Source organism: Falco peregrinus, chromosome Z (genome assembly GCF_023634155.1).
Source record: "Falco peregrinus isolate bFalPer1 chromosome Z, bFalPer1.pri, whole genome shotgun sequence".
Taxonomy (NCBI): domain Eukaryota; kingdom Metazoa; phylum Chordata; class Aves; order Falconiformes; family Falconidae; genus Falco; species Falco peregrinus.
The window spans coordinates 47,725,987-47,738,991 of NC_073739.1; the positions used below are offsets into that span (position 1 = coordinate 47,725,987).

General features: G+C 38.6%; 1 protein-coding gene across 1 annotated transcript in view; it reads left to right on the forward strand.

The window, feature by feature from the left end:
* Nucleotides 1–13,005, forward strand: part of PCSK5 (proprotein convertase subtilisin/kexin type 5) — a 247,559-nt gene that overhangs the window by 223,196 nt on the left and 11,358 nt on the right. Inside the window, exons 28-30 of the mRNA XM_055791267.1 lie at nucleotides 9,127–9,210; nucleotides 9,687–9,882; nucleotides 12,155–12,372. Coding sequence (XP_055647242.1) covers nucleotides 9,127–9,210; nucleotides 9,687–9,882; nucleotides 12,155–12,372 — 498 coding nt within the window. The remainder of the gene's footprint in view (nucleotides 1–9,126; nucleotides 9,211–9,686; nucleotides 9,883–12,154; nucleotides 12,373–13,005) is intronic.

Genomic DNA, 13,005 nt, shown 5'->3' on the forward strand with positions numbered 1-13,005 from the left:
CATCTATATTTGAAAATCTTGTTCCATGCTGAAGATCCTTGACAAAAAAGAAAGGATTCAGGCAGGACCAAACGACATTTAACTCTAACAGTACATTGCTCCAATAGGGTAGTTCCTAGTTAGAGACTGCAGTACATTTCACACCCTGATAATGTTTAAAAATACATGGATAATTTTAAAGGAAAAAAAGAAAAGGAAATGTTTTCATTATCTGTTATAATTATTTTCTTCATTGTCAAAAGCTTTCTGAAACCAAATAAAATTTAGGAGAGGCAGCTGCTGTCCTTTATTGCTTTGTTCAACAGTGCTGTAGGATCAGTACAAGAATGGACAAAATGAAAACCTACCTGTGCTCCTTAAAGATTACTGTCAGTGAGGATTCTGGCTGGCATACCTGTACAGAAAAACTCGCTGGGCCTGGAACAATGAATCTTCTCAGATCTTATTTCTGTAGGGCTTCCGCTTTTCCATTTTTTATTTTAAAGAACATTATGAGAACAGAAAAAATACCTTTTCTTTCATAGCTGGGTGTGAAGTCATAGCATCTTTCCAAGTTTTTCACTGCTTTCTCTGGATAGATCTCCAAATATTTCAGCCCAGTTTTTGGTTTGGGTGGGGTTTTTTGGGTAGTTTTTGTTTTGTTCTTTAGCTTGTTAATAGCTACTTTGCTTTCTCCAGGGTTATCTCTTCTTAGCAAAATATAAGGATCTTCCACTTCATCTGTTGTCAAACTCAGTTTCTAAGGGTAGCCTGTCATGCAGCATGGGCATGGTCCAAGAAGCTTGTCCATTCTGCAGGGGCTATTAGAATACTTTCACATTTGTTCTCCAGCCCAGCATAGGCAAGACTGTGGCTGAGATTCACCTTTTGGCTCTCATTCCCTATGCCCGTTTACCAAAACACCCTTCTTCCACTGGGTGCTTCATTTGTGCAGCACCATGACAGAGCTGGCTCTGAGCTTCAGTGGCCTGAATTAAAGAATCTAATTAAAGAATACAGGCCAGACAATTATTAATCCTCCCACTTTGGGGGAATGAGCTAGGCGTGGGGGCCAAGTATGAAATAAACAGCCTCGCCCCTGTCACGGGAATGAAGATGAGATCGCACCAACCTCATCCTCAGCACATGCCCTGCTCCAGACAGTGTAGGAAGACAACGCAACTAGGAAGATAGCCAAAATTTCCAAATTCAGTAGTTTACATCAGCTTTTACCATGTTCATCTTCTGTTTACTCTTTTTCTTTAGAAATGTTACTAACAGAGAGTTGAGGTATTAGACCTTGAACTGTATTTACAAATAATGAAGCCATTTCTCTTTGGCTTTTCCAGCCACACCAATTCAATGGGTTCCATGGTGGTTTTAGTTGACTGTGTTGATATACCATATGGGACAAACTGAGTTTTGGGAAACAAAGACTGTTGTTTTGTTTGGTTCCAAAGTTAATATAAATTAAAGGGCTGCACATCAAAGCCTGCCGTGGAGAAACCAACATAGTCTGACTTTCTTCACAGTATGAGAGACTAGTCCATCTAGGTGAGGTTCAAAACCTTTGTGAATGTGGAACACAATTTTTTCCCCATGTTTAAGCTTTCACTTCCATTTCTTATGCGAGAATAAATAATAGACTGGTCTTATGAATTTTAATGAGCACACACTCCAACAAAACAAACAACTTTCTAAAATTATATTTACTTTAGGGGTATACTCTGCTGGGCAAACAGTTCAGCTCATACCAGGAATCATTAAATAGTCATATCTAAGTCTGAAATAATGCAACAGACCATGTCTGTTATCCAGGCTTTTAAAAAGACAGGGCAAGCCAAGAAGGGGGGGGGGGGGGGGGGCGGGGCAGGGCGAGGAACAAAAAAAGAAAGAAAAGAGAGAGAGCGATTGAGCTCTGTGTTTCTAGCATGAAACATCTGTATTTTATCTCATGTACCAGATGATGAAATTACTTTGGAAGCCAGGAGACACACTAGTGTAAGCTTGATTCACCAAGTGAATACATATACCCTTTCAACTGGATTAGACATTTTGCAAGTTATGGTGAGGTCTTCATCTTGTCTGATCACTGCACATACGACTCCCAAAAAAGTTGTTCGTACCTCAGTTATATGACTTAGTCTACCACGTTCTTCTGAAAAGTACAAAAGGAAAAAAATGGGTATGGAATGAGGCCTGTTTCTGATGCAAACTCAAAACAGAATATATGCTTCTTTACATGCAGATAATACATGCTGTAGTAAATTGCACAGCTAAATAGCAGCTGGTTCTGTTTACTATTGCATACCACCCCCAATAATAAGAGCAACCTCCCACAAGCAGCCATTGATCAACTGCATCCATCCTGCTTATTTTCCTAAACACAGAGTAAAACAAAAACAGTAAAAGAGTACTGGTTGAGAGAAAACAATAACTCGGGCTTTAAAAGGATTATTTAAAAGGACCTTTACACAGCTATGCAGATAAAGGTTTGAGAATATGGAAGAGAGGAAAAAAAGGAATGGGGTGGGTAGAAGACAGTAGAGAAATCAGCAGCAAGGGAGAGCAGGTCATAGTCTTCCAAATGTGAAAATGTTATGTATGACATTTAGAGTGCACGATTAGAGCATCATGGGAAGAGTAAGGAGACCTTTTTAAGCATCACCCATATGTGAAATTTCAGGTTGCTAGAGGCAAGCAAAAACGATTCATTATCCCATATGTTCTTAGCCATGCCAATTTCATATTCTAGCTATTTGTTTGTGAAGTAATCCTATGGTTGTAACAAGGTAACTAGGTTGGGAATTAATGGTTATTGGGGATTGTGATTTACTTCTCAGCACTCTTATAGTTTCCTTAAATTTACAGTTCACATAAGTCTTCAAAATGGGATAGGTCTAGTATTTTATTACCTAAGTATATTGTTTTCATTATGCTTTACCATGTCTATGTAATTGTAATTACTTCATGGAGATAGGTAACCTGTTCTGATGTTTTTATTCATTACTGTACCAGTTTTGCAAGGTCAGCACCATGTGCAGAATAAATTCTAACAAACTAAGTTACAACTCAACTGGATCACGTTCAAATCAAATCTCACTACCCACAGTAAATGCTAGACAGGTCACATTCTAAAAGGAATACTCTTGCAGTTACAAACAGCCATGGCACTTCATTTCCTTCTGCATTCCTCACTGCAGCAATTGTGCCATGGTCCAACAATAAAATACTGTAAAATTACTCTTCTTGTAGAAGTCAATGTCTAGAAGATTAGGGTATTACAAATGTACCCAGGGAAATACTTTGATAGCAACTTAAAAATGCAAGTTTTTAAGTCCCGCTTTTACTCATAGAACAGCATGAATAAATAAGATTTAAAATGAAGAAAACAAACCATCTTTTATCAGTCTGAACACTTACTGCTTGCACTACCTGGCACAAAGAGCCATCGCGCATAAGGAGCAGTTAGAGAGAGAAAGATCGACAGCACAAAGGGGATGAGTATATACTAGCAAGAACTCTTATAAGGCAGTTGTGTGTTTAAATGAAATTAAGGAGGGACTATAAGGAATGCTATTATGTTTAAAGGCATGTCTCTTTAGATACGGCTGTATCTCTGCTCATACGTCCTCAGGTTTTGTACAGGGTTTCCTGTCCTTTTTTTTTTTTTTAATAAACTCTACATTTTCCAGAACAAGTGGTCAGCATGTGAAGAGGACCAGACTTCTTTCCACATGGACCTATGGTTTTTACACTGAATATTTTTGAAGACATGTTTAATTACTCTCTAAAATAAGACTGAAAAATTCTGGGAGCTCAAAGTAAGATCACTTAAGCAAAAAGAACAGAAATATGGGGACATTGTGTTAAATGGAGCTAAATTTTCACTCATTTTTTCCTTAACTCAGTTCAGGGTCACAATTAAAGTCTTACATTACTAGGTTTCAAGAAAATCTGCCGTTGTCTCATTTATGTTGCATAACCTCAAATGAGAAAAGAACATAGAAAAAAATATCTTTTCCAGTCTTCCCCCACTCTTCCAGTTAGATAATCCCTTGAATAAACCGAATGGGTAAAAGCACTATGGTAGCTTCAGAGCTACAGTAAACCTTAGCTCAAGAAGCAGCACAGCACAATTCAGTTTCTAGAAAGGAATAGGAGAGACTTAGCTGGGTGTTTGTCAAAGTTGTTACTCATTCTGACAACGACACAAGAATCAACATGACATTGAGTCAGATTCTGACCTGAAGAGAGTTTAAATAGAAGGCATTTTCATCGGTGGGGGGAGGGGGGGAGGGAAGAAAAAAAAAAAAAAAACAAACAACCAAATCTGAAAAACAAAACAACCAAGAAAGAATATAAGCATAAGGATAAAAATAGCTCAAGTAGGTCTGAAAAGGTCATATGCTTTGACCTTTAAAAAAGAAGAGTAGAACAATATAATAACATACAGTGGTTTTTCAGAATCAGTGTCCCACTTTTAGGATACGGGTAGTTTACAACTCTACATTGTAGATTTATGGCTTCTACATTCACAACTTTAATTTCACAACTTTAACCGTAAGAGCTACAGACTGAAATTTTAAAGGAAAGCTTGTTGGATTCTCAAGTACAGAATGGCATCCTTTAGAGGTAAGTAAAATACAGCCCAACAGCTAAAACCTGTAATTTCCAAGCTTTCCATTTATCATTACTGGAAGGACCAAGGAAATACATGTTGCATGACCATTTTTCAGCTCTGTAAGGCTATTCTTTGGAAAGCTCTGGTTACATTACTGCAAGTAGTGTGCACAGGTTTCTGTAAACAAATCTTTTGAATCACATTTGCCCATTTGGGAAACTTCTTACTATGCAAGAAAATCACATTTAAAACCTTGATATTATTTTAAACATGGGGGGGTTGGGGGGTGGGGAGTGTGCATGCATGCGAGCTATTTATTAAATTAAAACCTATTTCCAGTCAGTAAGAGCTTTATCACAGGAAAAACTCATTTTAACTGTCCAGAATTAACAAAAAAAATTAAAAATAATTATAAAATTTCTTCTGTCAGTGCTAAAGTTGAGACATTTAAATGCCTATATTTGACTGAAAAGTTAAAGATTGTCTCCCGTGCCAATTATCAGAAGCCCAATTGCTTGTGTACATTCCCCTCTGGTGGAGACTAACAAATATTACAGAAAACAACAAAAGCTGCCAAAGGGGCAAGGATTAAATGGAAATAAATAGTACTTCATCGAAAAAGATCTTTATTTTTAATTGTAAGGCTTGAATAGTTTTGAAACAATGAGCTTGTCTGAACATTCTTCAGCAGTAGTCAACAACTTCTTTGCTTAACCTTACCTTTCTGCTATTTATTTTTTATATTACACCAACTCCCTTGCCAGAATCAAGGTCTGTTTCCCCTGGCAACACATACTTCAGTAATATTTCTGGCTTTCTTCTTCACACACATCAGCGGTATTAAATTACAACACTTAAGACTACCCAGTAGGGATTTTAAAAAATTAAAACACAGACCAGAGTAAGGTAGCTGGATGCAAAGCTGCTGAAAAGGGAAATGAAAATTTGTATTATTTGCTACAAATTTAGAAAAAGGTCAATGACATTTTTAGTGGAAAAATCAGAACTCTGCCTTGACAAATTCTGAAGGTTTATCAAAGCAGCTGATGGAGGAACAGAGAATGTGCAACTGCAAGCAGACATCAGGCACAGATGGTCTTTCTTTCACCCAAGGTTCTAGAGGTGAGGTGAAAAATATTAATTAAAAACTATATGGCTGTGCAAGATATCATCAATTAGTCAATGTTCTTTTTCAGAGAGTGTCAAATGACTAGCATCTAAAACGGAAAAATCTTAGGATCTGCAGGCCAGCGGGGATCTTCTCTCCAGAGCAAAAAAAGAGAGAAGGTCTGCATATTTAAGGATAACAGAATAGAAAATCTATTAATATCAAACATTCAGCTTTCCCAGAGTATTCCTTAAACTCTTACAGATGACATCAAGAAGGACACTCTTTAAGGATTTGACCAATTGTGAAGAGTCAGGAAAAAACATGAAGCTAAGGAATAATCTCTCCAAAAAAAATCCTGTGACAGTGAATTTCTGCATCTCACAAGAGTCAGCAATGGTCACCAGCAAATTACTTTGAGCATTATTTGGATAACCAAACTGAAAATGCTTGTGTGCTATATTGTTAGGTGCATCTAGAGCCTTAAGAGGGATGCAAACTGCCCTGTACGCTCAGAGGCACTTAAATGGACTAGAATCCTCTTGGAACAGCATGTTGTAGCCTGAAATATGGAAAACAGGTCTTCAGCAGGGGAAAAAAAGCCATGGAAAATATGTCAGCATGAGACAGAAAGGATATAAACGCACAGAATCTGCTGTTGCAGAAAGCCTTACAAGATATTCACCTTCACACACTTTAAAGGGCTAAGAAAAGCAGAACAAAATGCTGATTGTCCTCAAGAAGGATGAAACTTACAGGAAAATAAAAACAGTGTTTTAAAATTAGGTTGTAACTCTAGCTCTTCACTCCCTACACTATACAATTATTGATCTATATGTAAATATATAACTTAAGCATATGTAATAGAAAGTACAGAGCCTAATCAGGATTTTTCAAGAAATCTCCTTTCACCCAAAATATTCATTGAATCTGACAAATGCCTCCCCAACAGCCACAGCACTGAGGCCCCAGTTATACTGTTGGTACCAGAAGATGAGGCATTTCATTGATGCTTTAGGTAGCACTGAACTCACTTCACACACTGAGGTGTCCTTTTGCCTCTCCAGTCTTTTGTTAATACCTGCCCTTGTGCTGTGCCCCTACCCCTGCAACTTCAGATATTATTTCACAGTAATTCCCTTCCCCTCCACCCTTTGGGCTCCTGATGCTTATACATCACTTCCACTTTTTCTTCTTCCACATGCCAGGGACTCTGTACCTTCCTCACTCTTTCATGTCTTTCCAAAGAGCTTTTCCAGAAGTTTTCACTTTTGCATACTGATTATTACCTGATACTATACACCTTACCTTCAGCTATGGTCAATATGAAGTCACAAAGGTAGCACAGCCTTCCTGTGTGCTCAGACCCAGGGATTTATGTCAGCAGTTTAACAGTGCTTAAGGCAGCACATCGCAACATTCAGTTTCAAACTTTTTCTACTGCCAGAAGACCTCTGTGCCTTTGGAGTTGAAAATTGTCTTCAGATGGTACTTACTGAAGTACTGTCCTGGTCCCACCTCTCTTGGTCCTTCGTAGGTCTCTGACTCACCATGGCCACCAACACTTTTGGCTACTATAGCCAACACTAAAGCTATCTGATGTCTTGCGGGGTATACACAAGGGTATACAATTCATACATTAGCCTCTGACTGGGGAGACCCAGTCTCCAGTCTGGACTGTCACAACCCATGCTCACCCTGACAGTGTGCAGCTTTCTTCTGTAACATACATTATCCTGTGGATCCTATGGCCTGTGCCTGTACTCTGTAAACGCTCTTGGGCCCTTGTTCAGGGAAGGGTGCTGCAGCCAGAAGGGTGGTGACAAGGAAAACTCTCCTCATCTCCTGCTGTATCTGGACCTGCTTTATACTGTGCCAGTTACCAGCAAGAGCTGCAACACTACAGGCTTTCACTACCCTGTGCAAGTAGTATTCACATGTAGTCCTGGTAAAGAATGACTAAACATGTCCTTGCTGAGTGTCCTACTGCTAAACAGCCAGCTGTGATCTGCTGTGCTGTCCCTGGACCCCTCTGAGTCATTCAGGGACAGTATATTGAGAGGTGTTTTTTTTAATGCAGAGAGTTTTAAAGACGTTCTAAGCTGCTGGTCAGCTGCAGGTCAGCTGTGAGTCAGATGTGGGAGTGACACACCCTTACAGACCGTTTCCTAGGCATATTGAATGTGGACCTAACTTACTTCACTAAGATAGCTATGGCTCAGCTGATTCAGCAGTACAGTTATAAATAATAATTATTATTAATATTTTTATTATTATTATGCTGCCTTCTGCCCTGTGCCATGTTATGTACGCTCTTACTTTTCTGCCGAGTGCCTCTCTGCTTAGTAAAATGTGTGCCTGTGGGAAAGGGATCTACATAATTTTCCTTTTCTCCTCTCTTTTTGCTTGAAGCATTTGCTTTCATGACTTTTATTCAAAATGTCAACATTTTTAACTACCTTGCCATAACAAGCAGAACAAAAAAGGTGTAGTGATATGCTGCATGTGGCTAATGGATACTGTCAGTCAGTCCATCAACTTATAGAAATCATACATATTTAATTGGCAGGATGAGACAGATGTGCTAACTGAGGTGCAAAGCTCAATCTGCAACCAACTTCTGATTCATTCTTTAAGGTTACTGTCTTCTCTCTGCTGGTCCACAACTACTTTTTCATCAAACGTATTTACCCATTTTTGTAATGCTTGGATCAAAATACAGAGCTGCATGCTGGGATGTGTCACACTGCATGACACTTTCTCTATATTAAGTATGATCCCCAAATCTCCTCATCATTTTGGAGCTGAGTAACACACTGAATAAAGTCCATTCAAAGCATAACCAAAGTCAGTTTTCCACAGCCATAAAACGTCATTTGACAAACATCAGACTCTTCCTTTTGGAGGGAAATAGCAGGCAATATAGCAGGCAATAGCTTTGAGGAGAACTACTTAACAGATCTTCTCTCCAAACACTCATTTCTCTCTCCTTTCTATGCAGTTTTCCCCCTTAGTTACAGGGTAATGATGTTCTGCAACCAGCTAGCACAAGATCCCTATATTACCTCACTACACCTCGTCCTCCAAATGTACATACTTTCTAGCTCTTCCTGTATGTAATCTATTAGGATTACAGATCTGGATTTGGCTCTGGAGCAAATCTCAGGATATCTTACTGAATCTCAGGATAACGTTTATATTTTCCTTTATTACAACTCTTAACTTCCCATTTCAGAGAGTGGAACTGAACACAATCATCAAGTTCTTGAACTTTGTGAATTCCAAAAATTCACAGAGGTACACTTTCTAAACTTAGAAAAAGCAATACGAAATGGCCCTCCTAAAGGGAGGAGAAATAAACAAAAACAAGCTGTAAAACAGCAAAAAAAGGGTATTTTTTTTCCTTTCATCCCAGATGCAAAGCAAAAATTGCAGTCCTGTGACCCTTCATGTAGGACCTGTGAGAAATCTGCTGAAATATGTACTTCATGTCCAGAAGGTAAGAGACTTCAACTTCTTTGGGTAATTTTTGCAGAAGGCTAAAATATTCTCTATCCTACACACTTCCAGGGAATATTTTTGTCAGTAGTCGCTAGAAATTTCTTTGACAGCTTAAAGCATAGTCAGGTAATCAGATAATTGCCAGATGAAGTCAGGCATCAGCTAGGAATTAAGCACATTCTCTTGGCAATACAGGTAAAAAAATCATTAGCTGGATGTTGTTCCTTTTCTTTCTTTTCAATGCAGGAATTACTGAATTGGAATTTATGCAGGAAGATACCTTAAATTTCAGAGAAGGTTGAGCAAACTACTTTGGGAAATGGCTTAAAGAATATTTTATTCATGGGGTTTTTTAAGCATCAAAAAGTTAAATTGTGAGGAAGTCGAAAGTTTTTTTATAGACATTCAAGTCAAGAATCTTTCAAATATATTTCTAACTGATGCCTTTCCCCACCTGGGTTGCTCTTTTGCCAGGAAAATTTCTTATCAACAATAGCTGTGTTTCTCTGTGCCCTCAAAAAACTTTCGGCAATGTTGCAAGTGGAAAGTGTGAGATGTGCATGGACGGCTGTGAGGTGTGCTTCGACCACTGGCACTGTCAGAAGTGTCAGGCTGACCAGGCCCGGCTGCTTTTCATCCACAAAGGCAGATGTTTACAGGAATGCCCTGAGTAAGTAACTCCTGTTGGATGGCTGTTTTTTTATTTTTTCACTGTGCTCCTTCTCTTTAAACTTCAGATCCATTACAAACCTTTCAAGGGAGACCTTAATGTAAGCTACCAGAAACTATCACAAGTAAAAGCAATTTTCAGCTGGCCTGAATAAACAGCATTTTCTCTTGCTTAGAGAAAAAGTGAAAAATCAAAAGTGAAAATAGACATGAAATCCTATGACAGATGGTACAGCTCCCATTGACTTCAATAGGACCATTGTACTTCAGGATGGTTCTTTATGTTGACCGAAAATAAGCCTCTAGTCATCCTCTTAACTTGTTCCTTCCTCAAAGTAGTACAGAGCAGGGGCATGAACTCAGAAATGGGAATCAGACTCCTGATATGGAAATGCAGTGCCTAGTGATATGTTTCTTTCCTTGGCTTACCTTCTTTACTTTTTCCTATAATAAACAGAACTCAGGAAGAAAGATTCCCATTTGACTGCAATGGATATTAGATCAGACACTTGAGCAGATCAGGTCCTCCTGTTTCTCTGCTTTTTTTATCAGCATTCATCATACCTGTACATACACATAAAATCTGTGCTATGCGGTATGAAGACCTTGCTTGATTAACCTTTTTCTTTAGAAAAATGTGCAGATCCTGCTTTTCTTACGATTAAGTAGAAATTGTCTGGCAGTACTTTCCTGCTAACTTTGTGAAATAAGTCCATAAGGGCCAGTGGAACAGATTCTGATCATCAAATATCAAAGTAAATGCAAAGTAACTCACTAAAGCCTACTCCAGCCCAGAAACAACTTAATACCAGAAATTGTGGTATACAAGCAAAGATAAAGTTTTGGCATTAAAATGTTGGTTCTCAGTACTCATTCCCCACAGTTATCCCTCACAAGATCAACATAACAAATCTAAACCTTTTCATGTATCACTAGTCTTTTCAGCTGTTATTATCCCTCTTTTTTTCCAAATTCCAAACTACAAATAATGGTTTCCCAGACATCACTCAGCAAAATCCACCAGAGTTAAACTCTGGCTTCAGCCTCTGAGGCAAAGTTCTTAAGGCATAACTACTCTCCACTGGAACAGAGGATAATATGAGAGTTTTTTAGGGTTTTTGAGCTTTGGGACATGCTGTAGGGTATGGAAAAGGTTGACTTGCTGCACTGGTAATTTCTGGCACAGGATTTTGAAAAACTGGGCCAGCTGAGTACTCAGGACGGAAACAAGAGAAGACAGGACTGTAAGAAACAGATGTAGGATTATGACAAAGGTTGGGAGAAAAAAAGAAGAGGAGGATAGATGGTAGTCACAGCTCTTATCTTTTTTCTAACCTTGCTCCTAATGCATCTCCTCAGCCTTTCTTTCAAAAGATCATCTCCAAGAAGGAAAAGAGAAGTACTCCTCTACAGGGAAGAATAAGCTTGTTAATGTGAAGTACGTGTTCTGGGACTACTTTCTATGCCAACTTCTTCCTTAGTTTTCATCAATGGCTGTATGCATATGAGTTAACAATCATCTCAAAATGTGGACTTGCTTGTCTATTAACCTTCTAACATTTTGATTTTGAATTTAGGCAGATTGGATTGCATCTAGCCTCTTCTTTTATCTCTTTTCTCCTGAAATATAGGTGCAATTTTTTACTATATTTTCTTTATGAATGATTGTCCCAGCCGTGGTTGTCTATGGTTGTTCTCACACCAGATACCAGTAAAACATGCTCCTACTTCACCGTCTCTAGCTTGTTGTCACTAAATGGAGGTACTACTTAAGCATCCTGGGTTGGTTGGGTTTTTTTAATCCCAGGCCTCCTTATTCTTCCCAGCCTTCACGCTTCCAGGGTTTTCTACTCTCTTTCTCCCCTCTAGGGCCACTGAGGCTGTACTTCTCTGTCTTTCCTTGTTAGCACTGTTGAGGGTCAGCTGTGCAAGACTAGAGATCACATCTTTCTTTTCCCAAACATTACACATCTTTCTATCTAATGTAAGGGGCAAATCAAGAAATGAGCAAGAAAGTCCAGCACCCTTTAGACAGTAGGCACAAGAACAAAGGAAGGCCAGACTCTCTTCACAGCACTAACCATGCACATTTTCTGCTTGAAGGCACAGGGGGTGTAAGTGGTGGATGGGCAACAAATTGAGTGAGAAACCTGTTTGAACCAGTGAAATGTGTGTGCTGGGAAAGTCTCATATATATACTCATAATTCTTATAGCTTGGACTGTTTGACAGCTATATATTGACCAGCACTTTGTGTTTGTTTTCATTTGATAGGGGATATTTTAATGATTCTGAGACTTGCAAGGAATGCAGCGGATCCTGTAAGACATGCATGGGAAGTGCAACCAAATGCCTATCCTGTAAAAGTCCTTTGCTTCTGGAGCAATGGAAATGTAAACCTACCTGTTCAGAGAACCATTTTGCCTCTGAAGGAATCTGCAGACACTGCCCTGAAATGTGTCAGGAGTGCATTCACAATCAAACATGCAAAGGTATTATCAAGAACCGGTCTTGACTTGGCTAAAATCCATCCAGACCTGTCTATAGATAGATTGACAGAAACAAAGGTCTGAAAATAAATTCTGTAAAGAGCAAAAATAAATTTTAAAAACAGGTAGATAGATATCTTTGCTAATCTCTAAGAGAGAGGATAAACATTCAGTGCTTTATGATGAGACTCAGTCTAAACTGTTAATCTGTAAATATTTCCCATCACTTCACTTCTTGTCCTTTGGAAATTCCTACTGGTTTGATTCTATTTCTGACCTAGCGTATCCATGCCTAAACACTTGCATACATATTTACACCAATATGAAATACATAATGTTACTTTCTAGTTTGGTTGACGAGTTTACTTCTCTTCACCATTCTTGCAAATGACTACTCATGGTAGAGAATTATAACTGTAATGAAACATACTAGGAAAGCCTTGAACATCCTGGTGAGTCTAAATGCCCCCACAAAAATTCCCAGGATAGTTAAAATTGAGAAAGCCATTCCAGAAACAAATATGGGTGAAACAGAAAAAAAACCACCAAACCCACAACAAAGCCATTAAACCAGGTATTCATAATAAAATTAGCAGCTGAATCCCAGCTCTGTGAAAAGACATTCATAAGATGATA